Source organism: Bos grunniens, chromosome 11 (assembly GCF_055505025.1).
Source record: "Bos grunniens cultivar Pamir isolate PY7600 chromosome 11, Bosgru_T2T1.0, whole genome shotgun sequence".
NCBI lineage: Eukaryota > Metazoa > Chordata > Mammalia > Artiodactyla > Bovidae > Bos > Bos grunniens.
In genome coordinates this window covers 92,029,864-92,044,382 of record NC_141175.1, presented here as the reverse complement: position 1 = coordinate 92,044,382, position 14,519 = coordinate 92,029,864, and the positions used below count along the sequence as shown (strand labels likewise).

Genomic DNA, 14,519 nt, shown 5'->3' with positions numbered 1-14,519 from the left:
ATAATGCTTCTCACCCGATAGTTCCTTTTTCCTTTCCCCCTCCTCCTGCCTGTTTTCCCCCACTTCTCATTCATTGATTTCTCCTTCATTTTGCCCAATCTGCCCTCTTCTTCCCTTCCTTCCACCCATCTCTTCTTTTCCCTCCTTCCACTGCATCCCCTCTCTTTTTGTCTTCACACTTCCTCTCTTGTTTTCCCTTTCTTTTCCATTCCTCAATCTCTCTCTCTTGCTTTCACTCTCCTTTTCTCTTTCTTTTACCTACAATTCACCGAATTCTTGTTTATCTCTTTCCCTTCTCCCTTCTCTTTCTAAGAATTTCTTGATGAAATTAGAAGAGAACTAAGAGAGGTCCCATGAAATCCTTGGCTGGAGGAAAACATGAGTGGAAGAAGTTCTGATCATAGGCAGCCGTTCAGTTGATTTGTAGCTGACCTTAAATATAGGAAAAGATTTCAATTACAAAACTCATAAAACGTAAGGATGAGGGAAACTGGCTGCATTTTTGAATTTGACTAATGGTTTCAAAGTGCTTTAAAAGTTTGGCATTTGCCAGCCTTCTTTTCTTCCCCTAATCCTCAAACCCATGAGTTTTTATGCGAAACATAATCCTCTTTTCTGATTCATTTACACTTAGCTCATCTGAGTATTGTTTTGTAAAAACCATCTGAAGTCCAAGAAGTTTTATGAGATCTTTAAAGACTTGTTTTTTCAACCAGGAAGTTGTGTACTGCCAATATAAATGAACCTTAAAACCTAGGGGGCTTGGCATTAAACAGGGTCTAGACTTGGCAAAGGCTGGTCCCCCAGCCTGACAGAAACTGGGCTTTCACTTTCAGAGTAACAGTGAGTCCAGTGTTTTAGATGAGTGACCATCTCATACGATAGTACATAGGCTGCACAACACATTTTTCAAGGGTTATCTTGCTAGTTATGTAGATAGCAAGAGACTGATGTGGAAAAACTGAGACTTTGCTAGAGTTTCTTGACTAGATTGCTTGCTTCTGTGTATGCATGCATGTATGCTCAGTGGTGGCCAACTCTATGCGACTCCATGGACTGTAGCCCACTAGGCTCCTCTGTCCATGGGATTGCCTAGGCAAGAATACTAGAGTGAGTTACCATTTCCTTCTCCAGGGGATCTTCCTGACTCGGATCGAATCCACATCTCTTGTGTATCCTGCATTGAAAGGCAGATTCTTTATCATTGCGCCACCATATTACCACATTAATGGTTGTATATAAGTAAACACACATGTATACAAATGTATATGGATCATTTATGGATGAGATTAACATTTACATTAGAGATTCTTCCTGTGCTTATGTTTCAGAGAAGATCTAATTGTGATGTATCCAAATATGTCATAAGGCAGGTTGTAATCAGACTGAAGATTGGGGTGAAATACTCACCTCTGTGGATCAAGAGAAAGGAAGATTGCTTTTTAAACATTTTTCTGCAGAATCACAGAGCATGGTTAACACCCTTGTTCTCGTCAAATGTGAGGACCTTGGGTGGACCCCCAGGCCCTCTGGAAACAGGCTCGTAGGTGAAATGGCTTGCTCAAGTTCCTGTGGAAAGTGAAACAGCCAGGCCGCTCGAGCCCAGCCCTCCGGTTCCATGTCCAGGCTCTGCCCTCTGCAGGCAGCTGCCTCTCATTGACCAAAATGGGCTTTGATGTGTGCTGTCCATCTGGGTCCTGGAGTGAGTCACAAGAACAGCTCACCCACCACCACAGACTAAAGTCTGGTCCTTTGGTGATGCTGCCCATCACTATTTCCTGAGCTTTCACCTGTCTGACATGCATTCTTTGCAGTCTAGACTCTTCAGAATGGAGCTGGTGCTCTAGACATCCCCTCCCTCATCCATTTCAACTGCTGCCTACCTGAGAGATTATAGAGATTATAAAATCTCTATAAACTGGTTTGAATTGCAGGTAGAAAACGTTTTCCGTACATGTTGCAGATTCTCCGTGAGATGACAACAAATTATGGGTTGTACTGTGACACTGGTGGTGATTTAGTTGCTAAGTCGTGTCTGACTCTTGCGACCCCGTGGACTGTAGCCTGCCAGGCTCCTCTGTCCATGGGATTCTCTAGGCAAGAATACTGGAGTGGGTTGCCATTTCTTTCTCCAGGGGATCTTCCTGACCCAGGAATCAAACCTGGGTCTCCTGCATTGTAGGCAGATTCTTTACCATCTGAGCCACCAGGGAAACCCACTGTTGTATTGCCTCTCACAAAGCAAATCCTGCCTTGTGAGGGTTCTGTGATTGTTTCAAACTGTTGCTTCACTGAGTTCTTTATCTTTTTAAAAAGGTTTTATTTACATTTTTTCTCTTGAATAGGATAGGAAGCTTTTCCAGAATAGAAAGGCTGTGCTTCTGATATGTTGTGTCTGCAAAGGGTCAGCCTCTCTGCTTGCCTCCAGAGTAGCACTTGGGAGATATTTATTAGCCTGTGCCGTGTCCTTTCTCCAGGATCCCAGGCTGGAGACAGTTTCTTCACCCATCCTCCTTCCTCAATACTCTCAGCTGGTTCCCTTTGGCCTGACTCAGAGACTGACCTCGAGTGACCTCACTCATCTTGTCCACAGGGACCCCGGATGTTCTTAGAGCCACAGACTCTTAGGGCTGGAAGGAAGTTTGAATCCAACTTCTCTGTGTTGTAGAGGAGCAAGCTGAGGTGCGGAGAGGAGAGGTGAGCTGCCTGTGGTCTTTTGGCTACTTAGCAGCAGTGTTAGGACTGAACTGAGGTCTCTCCCTCCAGCCAGATGCTGTTGATTCTGTGACTGTGGCTCTCAGAGGGTGTTCTCACATGAAACTGGGGCTCAGGCAGATGGACTGAAGCTCTCTCCTGCCAAATCAAATATCGGAGGTCTTTCCCCAGTCTACAGAAAAAATAGATTAAGGGATGAAGTTTCAACTTTCTTTTCCCTTTATTCTTTTTAAACCATTGTCACCTGCTACCAACTGTCCACGAACCAATGAGATTTTCTATTGCATTCATGTAATTAAAGCATGAATTGTGCTGGAGAAACTGTTTTAAATTCAAATGCTAGAAGTAAATATGTTATTATTTCATGGTTTTCCCCCAAAAGCACCCTGACCCCAGATCCTCTGTCCCCTGGGACATTCTGCATCTCCCTTAACGTGATTTTGGTTTATCTCCAGTGAGTGATCCTTTCTTTTTCAATAGGGGCCCAGGGAACTCATCTTTTTTTTTTTTGGATATTATTTCTTTTTAATAAATTTATTTATTTTAATTGGAAGCTAATTGCTTTACAATATTGTAGTGGTTTTTGCCATACATTGACATGAATCAGCCATGGGTGTACATGTGTTCCCCATCCTGAACCCCCCTCCCACCTCCCTCCCCATTCCATTGATCTGACTTTAAAAAGATACTAATAACGGCTTGGCATTATTATGGATTCTAAGCCGTGTGCTCCCATCATAAAGGCCTTTTCACCGAGGGTAGAGCTGCTTCCCGGATTGATTCCTGTTGCAGTTTTCCCCGTCTATACAGGCGCCCCCTGGTGCCCACCCTGGTACATGCCAAGCGAGGAGTAGGGTACCAGAAGCTACAGACCCGCGGAGTTTACAAACCTAAGGAACCATCTAAGCACTTTGCAATGGACATTCAGCGCACCCCGAGCAGTCCTTTCGGGGGCCCGATCTGGTATTTTAATCCAATACCCGCAGCAAGTACCCGAGCAAACCACGTCAGAAAATGACTGGAGATGTCGTGCAGACAGTATGAAGTGAGTTTTTTGGGGCTTCTAGAAGGAAAGGACCAGCCAGTGACTTTGCCGTGTCCTTTGTCCTTTCCACGGGAGACGGGATCCTCTGCCTTTGCCGACCCACAGGCACAATCTCTGTGGATGTGGAGGGTGGCGGCGCGTTTTCGGGCTCATCTCACGCTTTCCCCAATTAGGATTTACTGCCTGACGTCACGTCTGCCAGATTGGCTGTTCAGATCTGACACTCGGTTCCACGGCGAGAGAAACTTTTTAAAGACTTTGCAGCCGGGGCTGCCGCTGAGCGTCCCGCGCGCTCACACCGCCCTCGCCCACTCTCGCCGGGTCCCGGGAGGGCACCCCCTGAGCCCGCGGCTGGGCGAGCCGACCCTCACCTTGCGCGGCCCGCGCCCCTCCCCTCCCGACCCCGCGCTCCCCACCCCCACCCCGCCCCCTCCTCCCCGCCGCTTTCGGCTGGGGTCTGGGGCTGCTCAGCCGCCCGCGGAACTTCCTCTCTTGCAACCGAGTTTTCCTCCTCCCCGCCTTTCCCGGGCTCCCGGCCGTCCTCCGGGGGATCCTGAGCGCGCGTGAGCGGCCGCACCGAGCAAGCGGCACGGCCGGGGGCGGGGGCCAGGGGCGCCGGCTGGGGCCCGCGATGGCGGGGGCCTGGCTCAGGTGGGGGCTCCTGCTGTGGGCAGGGCTGCTGGCCTCATCGGCGCACGGCCGGGTGCGGAGGATCACGTACGTGGTGCGCCCGGGCCCCGGCCTGGCGGCGGGCGCCTTGCCCCTGGGCGGGCCCCCGCGCCCGCGGACCTTCAACGTCGCGCTCAACGCCAGGTACAGCCGCAGCTCGGCCGGCGCCGGGGCCCCCTCGGAGCGGACTCGGCGCACCAGCCCGCCCGGCGGCGCGGCCCTGCAGGGGCTCCGGCCGCCACCGCCACCGCCGGAGCCGGCGCGTCCCGGGGGCCCCGGCGGGCCGCTCCACCCCAAGCCCGGCGGTCACCCGGCGGCCGCCCCGTTCGCCAAACAGGGCAGGCAAGCGATGCGCTCCAAGGTGCCGCAGGAGACCCAGAGCGGCGGGGGCTCGAGGCTGCAGGTTCACCAGAAGCAGCAGCTGCAGGGGTAAGCCCACACGCCCCCTCCCTCCTTGCTCGCGCGCGCTGACCGCGCGGGGACACGCGGGGTCTGGCCCCTCGGAGCCCCGCGGTGACCGGGGGTATCGTCCGCCGTGAGTCTGCTGTCTCCTCCCCGCCCGCCTCTGCCTTCCTTCCCGGGAGTGCGGCAGGAAGAGCGGAGTGCGGGGAAGCAGGGGAACATGGAGCATAAAAACTCCGATCACATTGTTACTGAGCTGCGGGTAAACACAAAAGGCATTTCTGCCTGGGGCGTAACCTACTGTGCGCGAACCAAACTACTCCTAGAAGATGGGCGTAAACATGAAGTCACTACAGCTTAATCCCCCATCATCAATTAAACTTCCCTTTGCAACTTAGTTTAATTTTTTTTTTTTTTTGAGCTAGTGGGAAAAAAAAAAAAAAAAAAGTTTGGAGGAGGGCTGCCTATAAAGATCCAGCCTCTGTTCTGTAACCTAGAATTTTCAGCATCCTAGTAATTGTGGGCTTGGCTTCCCTGCACCTGTGGGGTCTGCTTTCCCGGGACGGGGATGTCTTAGCATTGACAAGAATTTCAGTTCAATGGTTTCTGTTATTGGGCTTTCCTAAACATCCTCCCTGCCCCCCTCCCCATTAATCATAGGTTGAGGGTGTGGAGGGAAACTTGTTTTGCTTTTTTTTTTTTTTTTTCCTTCAAGGGTGGTTCCAGGCCTTGTGATCTCACCTCTCTTTGGACGCCTCTCTCTGAAACTCAGATTCAATTTAAAATGTGGTCACAGATAATATACAAAATACAATTGGCTTTACTTTACTTTTGTAAGAAAACCGTTAGTTTGGACCTTGTTCTCCCGTCTAGTTCCAGGCTGTGCAGGATTTGATTCTCCCATCCCGCTCTGATCTCCTGTCCTTCCCCTTCTACCTGGGCAGCTTTGGGTTGGGCTTCCTGGGTACCTGTTAGGACTCTCTGGAAGCTAGAGGAAGGTGGAAGCAGGAGGCTGGGCTTGCAGGAGTCCAATGGAGGCTTGGGTTCTCTGCAAGAGTGTTGCTACTGCTGGACTCAGGGGTCTTGCTTTGTTTCAGGGTCAATGTCTGTGGTGGGCAGTGCTGTCATGGCTGGAGTAAGGCCCCTGGCTCCCAGAGGTGCACCAAACGTAAGTGTACATATTCCTAGCTACCCTGCACAGTAAGCCACGTGGGTCAGTCCACATGGGGGTGGGGATCACATAGAGGGCATCTGAAGAGGCTAATGCTGCCCTGAGGAAGTTGATACCTGCAGTGCAGTCCACCCAGTTACCTGCAGCCTCGTCACCACCTAGGAAGGGCTGGGCCAAAGTAATGACAGTATCAATACCAGTTCATTGGATACAGCTGTGCCTTGCATCCAAGATTCCCCTGCATTCAACCTCTGTTACACCCATGGGGGGCTAGGAAGAAAATTCTCATTGGAGATGTGCAGTATGGCAGAACCGGTACAATTAACTTAAACGTGGATATCGACCAATGAAAAACATTCTTTACGTTGATGGCAGGAAGGGAATGGTAAGTAGGAGGCCCTGCTCTGGAATCAGTAGTGTTAAAGCTTTCTGACAATGGCAATCAGAATCTGCCATCCTCGAGGTCGGTTCCCAGGAGGTAACCACTCTACTGTTTATCAGAACTGACAGGTGGGTTTTCCTGCAGGGCTTCTCAAACTAATACACATGCTTAGCAGTGTTTTGAAATGTATTAATGATGCATATAGATTTGAGAACATCAGAAACTATTTCCCCTCTGCATTGTGGAAGTTTCAATATAGTTCGAGAATCCTCTTGACAAGTTGATTCTGTCTTGGTGCTAATTGGAAATAAAGAAATCTTATTTCCATTCAGAAAAAGTTAAGCATTCTTAGGTGTTCTCTGCACAGAGCTTGAACCATAAACATGTGGATTAGAATCGTCCAAAATTTTAGTTGCTTACTAGTATTCAGTGTCATAAATCAAATTAAGCAATTTGTCTTGTATATGGTTTGGATTTCAAAATACTGGTGAATAAATTAAAAATTTTTTTTCTATTACAGTTATTCTGGTGAACTTGCTTGTTGAAAGGTGCCTTCAGTCCCTGAAAGAAATAGGATTCTGGCATAGTGACTTTAGTTTTGGAAAGAGCGATGTCCAGACGGGTTATGGTTTGGCTGTGATCAAGGAGTAGTGGCAGACATGAACTCACTAATCAGCCTCCTCATTATGGAACTCAAACGGCTAGATCAGAAATAGGGTTGTAGGCATTTTAGATTAACTCATAACCCTTCACTTCTTCTTAGATTACACTTGACAATAGTGCACCAGTATTTTCCTGAGTTTACAATTGCTTGGGTCAAATTACACATCCTCTCCTCCCTTCAGTAACTCCGGCTCAAAACCTGATATGATATGGTTTGCCTGTTACATGGAGACAGCCCATCCATGACAGCACTGCTGCTGTGTAAAGTGGGGTACTGCTGGTAAGGAGTGAAAATAGAGAGCATTCTTTTATAGGTCATGGGTGAGTGCTCCTTGATGCCTGTTAGAATATGTTAAGACTGTCAAAGAAGTTTCCTTGGTAAGCTATTCAACTGAGTGCCCTCTCTGAAAAGATAATAGTAATACCCCATTCTTAGGTTGTCTGGGGATTTGGTGATCCAAAGATGCTCTGGAAGGAGAGTATCCTTGTATTGAGGAATCACTTTATGCTTCCTGCTTCTCCAGGTGATGGGGCAAGGGCATGAGTTGTGCCTAGGTTTAGCCAGAGTTGCCCTCTGATGACCCAGAAAAAGATAAGGCTGCAAAAGGCTACCAGTCAGAAGCTGCTGCTGCTGCTAAGCCACTTCAGTCGTGTCGGACTCTGTGCAACCCCATAGACGGCAGCCCACCAGGCTCCCCCGTCCCTGGGATTCTCCAGGCAAGAATACTGGAGTGGGTTGCCATTTTCTTCTCCAATGCATGAAAGTGAAAAGTGAAAGTGAAGTCGCTCAGTCGTGTCTGACTCTTAGTGACCCCATGGACTGCAGCCTACAAGGCCCCTCCGTCCATGGAATTTTCTAGGCAAGAGTACTGGAGTGGGTTGCCATTGCCTTCTCCGACCAGTCAGAAGAGTTAGGGTTGAATAGTTACCATCCGCAGCATTCCAGAGGATGTTACACCATGGTTTAGTCTCATAATACCTATTACAATGCTTGCGACTTTTGGTTCAAGTTATCCTTCCAGCTGCTAGAAGGTAGCGCTTGGACAGCACCAGGATTTAAGTAATCAGTGCAACATTAGCCTTCCAGTACTGCCCAATCTGACAAATTAATTCAGGCCCCAAGGCTGGAAGCTTAAATCACAACTCCTTTCAAGAATAATTGTGTTTTTAAAAATGATGCTGTGTTAGGTCAGTGCTCATTCCAAAGTACTATATCTGCTCAATGGTAAGTTTCAGTGGGGGCCTTGTGTTTGTCTGGCAGAGCCAGAGACGAGGGAGCCTTTTGCCTTCACATGGGAAAACCAGGGTTACCATTGATGCAGTGAAACTTGCGTCCGTGGCTGAACAGTGTGACACTGGGAAAGACCCTTGGCCTTGGATTCAGGAAACTTGAGTTTAAATCCTCAAGCCTTCACTAGCTGTGTGGCCTTGGGGAATTCATTTGACCTCTGTGACCCTTATATTTTCCTATTGTGAAATGACTGCTAAAGACTTGACTATTGGGACTTCCCAGGTGGTCCAGTGGTTAAGACGCCATGCTTTCCCTGCAGAGGCTGAGGTTTGATCCCTGGTCAGGAAACTAAAATCTCACAGGCAGTGAGGCCAAAGGAAAAAAAAAGTTGAATATTTTGCAGGATTGTTGCTCGTATGAAGGTGAAAGAGAATTATAGGTTTGAAAGCCTCGATGAAACCAGAAGGATTGTTAGAGTTTATTATTGAATCAAGCCAAGTAAACCTTGTCTCATTTATCCATTATTCAGTTTTCTTTTTTTCCATATGAACGTGTGTGCGTGTGTGCCAAGTTGCTTCAGTCGTATCTGACTCTTTGTGACTCTTTGGACAGTAGCCTACCAGGCTTCTCGGTCCACGGGATTCTCCAGGCAAGAATATAGGAGTGGGTTGCCATGCCCTCCTCCAGGGGATCTTCTTGACCCATGGCTCCTGTGTCTCCTGGATTGCAAGCGAATTCTTTACCCACTGCGCCATCAGGGAAGCCCCTTCCATATGTATGTTTCCTATTGTCGTCAACTTCTTTTCAAAGAATGTACATGTGGATCCCTTTTTATAGTACATTTTTAAAGTAGTTTAGGGTTGGGGGAGGGGGAAATACAGAGATACTGTGGTCAAGGAGTGCACAGTTTTAGTCCCTTAAGATGAATAAATTCTGAAGATCTAATGTATAGCAGTGTGACTGTAGTTAACAATAGTGTATTATAAACTTGTAATTTCCTCAGTGTTCCCACCACACACAAAAAATGTCACCTGTGTGGTGAGGGTTATGTTCATTAGCTTGGTTGTGATGTTTATTTTATAGTGTGTGCATATATCAAAACATCGTCATACACCTTAAATATATACAATTTTTATTAATTATACTTCAATATAGATGAATTAAAAAAAAAGGAAGAGATGAAAAAGCCAGTCACTTCCATACTGCCTGGCTTTGATTACTGAGAAAAAAGAAATAAAGTAAATTGGATTGTTCTGTAGCGCAGAATGATTTATTTTAAAAAGAACTTTAAAAGGAACTAAATATTTGATTATTTGTGTATCTCTAGTTCTCTCGGTGTAAAGCTTGCTGTTCAGATGGAAAATACTCCCTAAGGCATTCATCATTTGAATGGAAAAAATTCTGATACCGGTTTTTGTGACTACAACCACTTTGGTAAATACTAGTGAAATTTAGGCTACAAAAGAAATCGGTCTGTGGTCTCTTTCCCCTCTCACTTCCTTATTATGCTGAGACTGAACAGTTACACTTGGGTATGGTTTGTTACACTTACAAATACCAAAGGCAATGGCACATCAACATCAATTTTCCTGTTAAGATAGTAGTCATCATATAATTAACACACTGCTGTAAAATAACTATACTTCAAATAAAAAGGTAGGAGTCCTCATACCGTGTGTATGCAATTTGAATGTGCACATTAACGCCGAGGATGCTAATTGTCAATTCTATTTTCAGGATAATTGAAAGGATTTAATTGAAGAATTTAAATTTGTAGAGGCTGTTTTCCAGTTGATGCAAAAAAATGTTTCTGCATAGGAGATGGGATATGTTTCTGTTGTTCAGTTTGCTTAATCTTGTGAGAAAACGAGGTGTCCCTTCGAGGCAGACTGGATTGATTTTAGCTGATTGAGGCTTAATTTAAATGGGCCACGGACAAATGCTTCTGCACACTGAAGATTTAGCGAATCTGAAATTGCCAATCAGAGAGATGTGAAACGAGCAGCCGCAGACCCACACGGGCAGAGACTGGTTGTGGGTGTCCACAAGGGCAGCTCTGAGGGCTTCGCCACCCAGCCTCCATGTAGAGATGCCCCATCGCATATTAATGCTGCTCTTGCAAACACTCTTTGTGTATGGGTCTCTAGGAGTTGAAATCCCAGCGCGCGAGACATGGCATTTTAGTTATTAACGTGGAGTGACTAGGGCTTTCCAGGTGGTGCTAGAGGTAAAGAACCCGCCTGCCAATGCAGGAGACATAAGACATGGGGGTCTGAGCCTTGGGTTGGGAAGATCCCCTGGAGGAGAACATGGCAACCCACTCCAGGATTCTTGCCTGGAGAATCCCCATGAAGAGAGAAGCCTGGTGGGCTACAGTCCCTGGGGTCACAAAAGAGTCAGACACGACTGAAGTGACTGAGCTGCACACATGCATGGAGTGGCTGCTGAGAGTGGTGTCCATTTTGGGCAAAGAAGATGGTACTGCACCTCTTTTCTTTCTAAGGGCTTCACATTTATTGCGAGGGTTTTAACAGGTTTTTTTTTTCTTTCCCCATTTTTGCATTTTTTTCCCCTCTGCCTAAATTGAACCCACCAGATTGGTTGTTCCAATCTTTTTGTCCCCCTCTCAGTGTAAGTGCAGGCCAGAGAGAAACACTGCCAGTGGGCTCAGCTTTAAAGAGGAGACCGGACTTGGGAACAGACAACACAAAAGAAGAAAGGCGAGATGAGACTGAGGCCGGGTTGGCAGAGTGAGGTGGACGGAACAGGAAAGACAGCAGATCTGAATCCAAAGCTGGTGCCTGGCACAGGGCAGGCCCTGCCTAAATGCATGGATGGTTCTTTCATTTATTTAATGGGTATCTGTTGAGCTTTTACCATGTGCCAGGGTCTATGAATAGAGGAGAAATGCAGCCAGCTGTAGGGCGCGCAGAGTCTGTTTTTACTCACTTAACTCATGGCACATCAAATGACTTGTTCTCTGCTTAGCAAGAAACAGAAAATCGATATTCCATTGCTTTTCCACTGGCATTCAGCCCACAGTGCTTTGGAGGAAAAAAAAAAAGCCAACTCTAGACATTTTCCTTAATTATATACAGAAGAGACAGAGTCTTGCATGCCCTGATTCTTGGAGCTGTGGGCATCGAGGGCATCGTCCATGAGTGTGCAGCACCATCCATGAATGTGCAGTGTGGCTAGAGTTCCAGGTGATGGAGAGGCTCCTATGCCTCTTGGCTCAGTGTTGTGCTGGCTAAGTGTGGGAGTGGGCCTGGAGTGATCACACATTTTTCGTCAGCCTGCTATGGCCATTGACAGCTGCCTTGCCGGTAGATCTGCCATGAGGTTTACTGTGGCAGCTGCTGGGAGGGCGGCCCCGGCCCCAGTGCAAGGAGCAGGGGCCCAAGGGTTGGCTGGAAAAATCTTGTCGTGCGGCACAGACAGCCCAGAGAAGGGAGAAGGACCCAGAGGTCAAGTTCACACTGGGTCAAATATGTGTTCTCAGCGCTGGTTAAAACAAACATTTAGGAACCATAAATTCTGGGCTGTGATCATACTTAAACCTTTGTGGCGAAGCCCTGAAGTCCCCCGGGCCAGCCTGTGCACCCCGTCGCTGCCTGGCAGGCGTCAGGGAACTGTTTCTCTGTCCAGTGAACCCTGGGACCTTCGGAAGCCTGACTTGGTGAAAGGACCTTTGGCCACCGCAGGAGTTTGCTGTTTCTGACCCTATTATTTGTTGTCTTGGATATTCCAAACAGACTCAAACATGTTTGGGAGCTCGAATTCAGTTTTCCTAAAATGCACATTTTGCTTCCAAGTCCTTCCGAGTGATGAGCAGGGTGGCGTTACAAGGGTGGCGTTACCACTCTGGCAACAGAGAGCAAAATCACAGCAGAAGCTGAAGATCTGCTGAGGAGGGAGGGTGATTTGTGCACGTTTGTGCAGTTCTTTGGAGCCTGCAGAGGGCATTCTATTTCTTTTACTTAAAAAAAAAGAAACTTCTTCATGAAGTTTGCATTTTGCTTCATGCAAAATGCTTCATGAATTTGCATTTTATCCTTGTGCAGGGATCATCCTTATCTTTGTGTCTTTCTAGTGTTGGTATATGTGCTGCCAAGCCGGCACTGGAGAGCATTCCTTGACCTCCACATCCCTGGGGGTGTAGGCCAGGCAGGCATGATTTATTACCCCTGTTTAAGTGGGGGGCAGGGCCCAGACCCCACCCAGCTCTATGGCTCTTAGTTTGTTGTTCTTTCTGCTGCTTCCTGGACAGCCCGATGCTGAAATCTCTCTCTTGAGGTCTTGGTCTTCAGCTCCCCCGACAGCCCTCCCTGCCTTGGATCGACTTTCCCCTCCAGAGTTCACTGTGTGAATTCCCTGCTGCTGCTGCTACTAAGTCACTTCAGTCGTGTCCGACTCTGTGCGACCCCATAGATGGCAACCCACCAGGCTCCCCTGTCCCTGGGATTCTCCAGGCAAGAACACTGAAGTGGGTTGCCATTTCCTTTTCCAATGCATGAAAGTGAAAAGTGAAAGTGAAGTCGCTCAGTCCTGTCCGACTCTTCGAGACCCCATGGACTGCAGCCCAATGGGCTCCTCCGACCATGGGATTTTCCAGGCAAGAGTACTGGAGTGGGGTGCCATCACCTTCTCCAAAAGGGTGGCTTAGACCAACAGAAATGAGAGCTCTGGAGGTTGGAGGTCCAAAATCAAGATGTCAGAAGGGCTGATTGCTTGTGAAGGTGTGAGGGAAGATCTGTTCCAGGCCTTTCTCCCTGGCTAGCAGAAGGCTGTCTTCTCATTGTGTTTCTTCACCTCATTTTCCTTTCGTCTATGCATGTCTATCTTGAGGTCCAAGTTGCCCCTTTTTATAAGGACACCAATCATATCAGATTAGAGCTCACCCCAATGACCTTGTTTCCAGAAAAGCATCTATTTCTGCTTTATTGACTATGCCAAATCCTATGACTGTGTGGATCACAATAAACTGTGGAAAATTCTGAAAGAGATGGGAATACCAGACCACCTGACCTGCCTCTTGAGAAATGTGTATGCAGGTTAGGAAGCAACAGTTAGAACTGGACATGGAACAACAGACTGGTTCCAAACAGGAAAAGGAACACGTCAAGGCTGTATATTGTCACCCTGCTTATTTAACTTCTATGCAGAGTACATCATGAGAAACGCTGGACTGGAAGAAACACAAGCTGAAATCAAGATTGCTGGGAGAAATATCAATAACCTCAGATATGCAGATGACACCACCCTTATGGCAGAAAGTGAAGAGGAATTAAAAAGCCTCCTGATGAAAGTGAAAGTAGAGAGTGAAAAAGTTGGCTTAAAGCTCAACATTCAGAAAATGAAGATCATGGCATCTGGTCCCATCACTTCATGGGAAATAGATGGGGAAACAGTGTCAGACTTTATTTTGGGGGGCTCCAAAATCACTGTAGATGGTGACTGCAGCCATGAAATTAAAAGACGCTTACTCCTTGAAGGAAAGTTATGACCAACCTAGATAGCATATTCAAAAGCAGAGACATTACTTTGCCAACAAAGGTTCGTCTAGTCAAGGCTATGGTTTTTCCAGTGGTCATGTATGGATGTGAGAGTTGGACTGTGAAGAAGGCTGAGCGCCAAAGAATTGATGCTTTTGAACTGTGGTGTTGGAGAAGACTCTTGAGAGGCCCTTGGACTGCAAGGAGATCCAACCAGTCCATTCTGAAGGAGATCAGCCCTGGGATTTCTTTGGAAGGACTGATGCTAAAGCTGAAACTCCAGTACTTTGGCCACCTCATGTAAAGAGTTGACTCATTGGAAAAGACTCTGATGCTGGGAGGGATTGGGGGCAGGAGGAGGAGACGACAGAGGATGAGATGGCTGGATGGCATCATTGACTCGATGGACGTGAGTCTGGGTGAACTCTGGGAGTTGGTGATGGACAGGGAGGCCTGGCGTGCTGCAATTCATGGGGTCGAGAAGAGTCGGACACGACTGAGTGACTGAACTGAACAATGACCTTGTTTGGATGTGATCACCTCTGTAAAGATCCTAGCTCTAGATAAGGTCACAAGGAGTTGGACACTACCGAGTGACTGAGCATCACTAGATAAGGTCATATACTCAGGTACTAGGGATCAGGACTCTAGTTCTTTGTCGGGGGAATCATTCAACTCACAGTAGCATCCATAGATGCTCTGCACCTAGGCTTGAGAAGTGGGCTACTCAGAGCCCTGGGCCATCC

The 14,519-nt window shown here is 47.5% G+C and overlaps 1 protein-coding gene and 1 non-coding gene across 10 annotated transcripts in view; one reads left to right on the top strand and one right to left on the bottom strand.

The window, feature by feature from the left end:
• The first annotated feature begins 1,382 nt into the window (after positions 1-1,382).
• Positions 1,383-14,519, top strand: part of LTBP1 (latent transforming growth factor beta binding protein 1) — a 460,290-nt gene continuing 447,153 nt past the window's right edge. For all 9 annotated transcript variants that reach the window (XM_086327488.1, XM_086327485.1, XM_086327484.1 and 6 more), the window contains exons 1-2: positions 1,383-4,858; positions 5,929-5,999. In XM_086327488.1, the coding sequence (XP_086183614.1) occupies positions 4,392-4,858; positions 5,929-5,999 (538 nt within the window). In that variant the 5' untranslated portion in view covers positions 1,383-4,391. The remainder of the gene's footprint in view (positions 4,859-5,928; positions 6,000-14,519) is intronic.
• Positions 12,298-12,400, bottom strand: LOC147363532 (U6 spliceosomal RNA). The gene has a single exon (XR_015137549.1). It is a non-coding gene; the product is annotated as a U6 spliceosomal RNA (small nuclear RNA).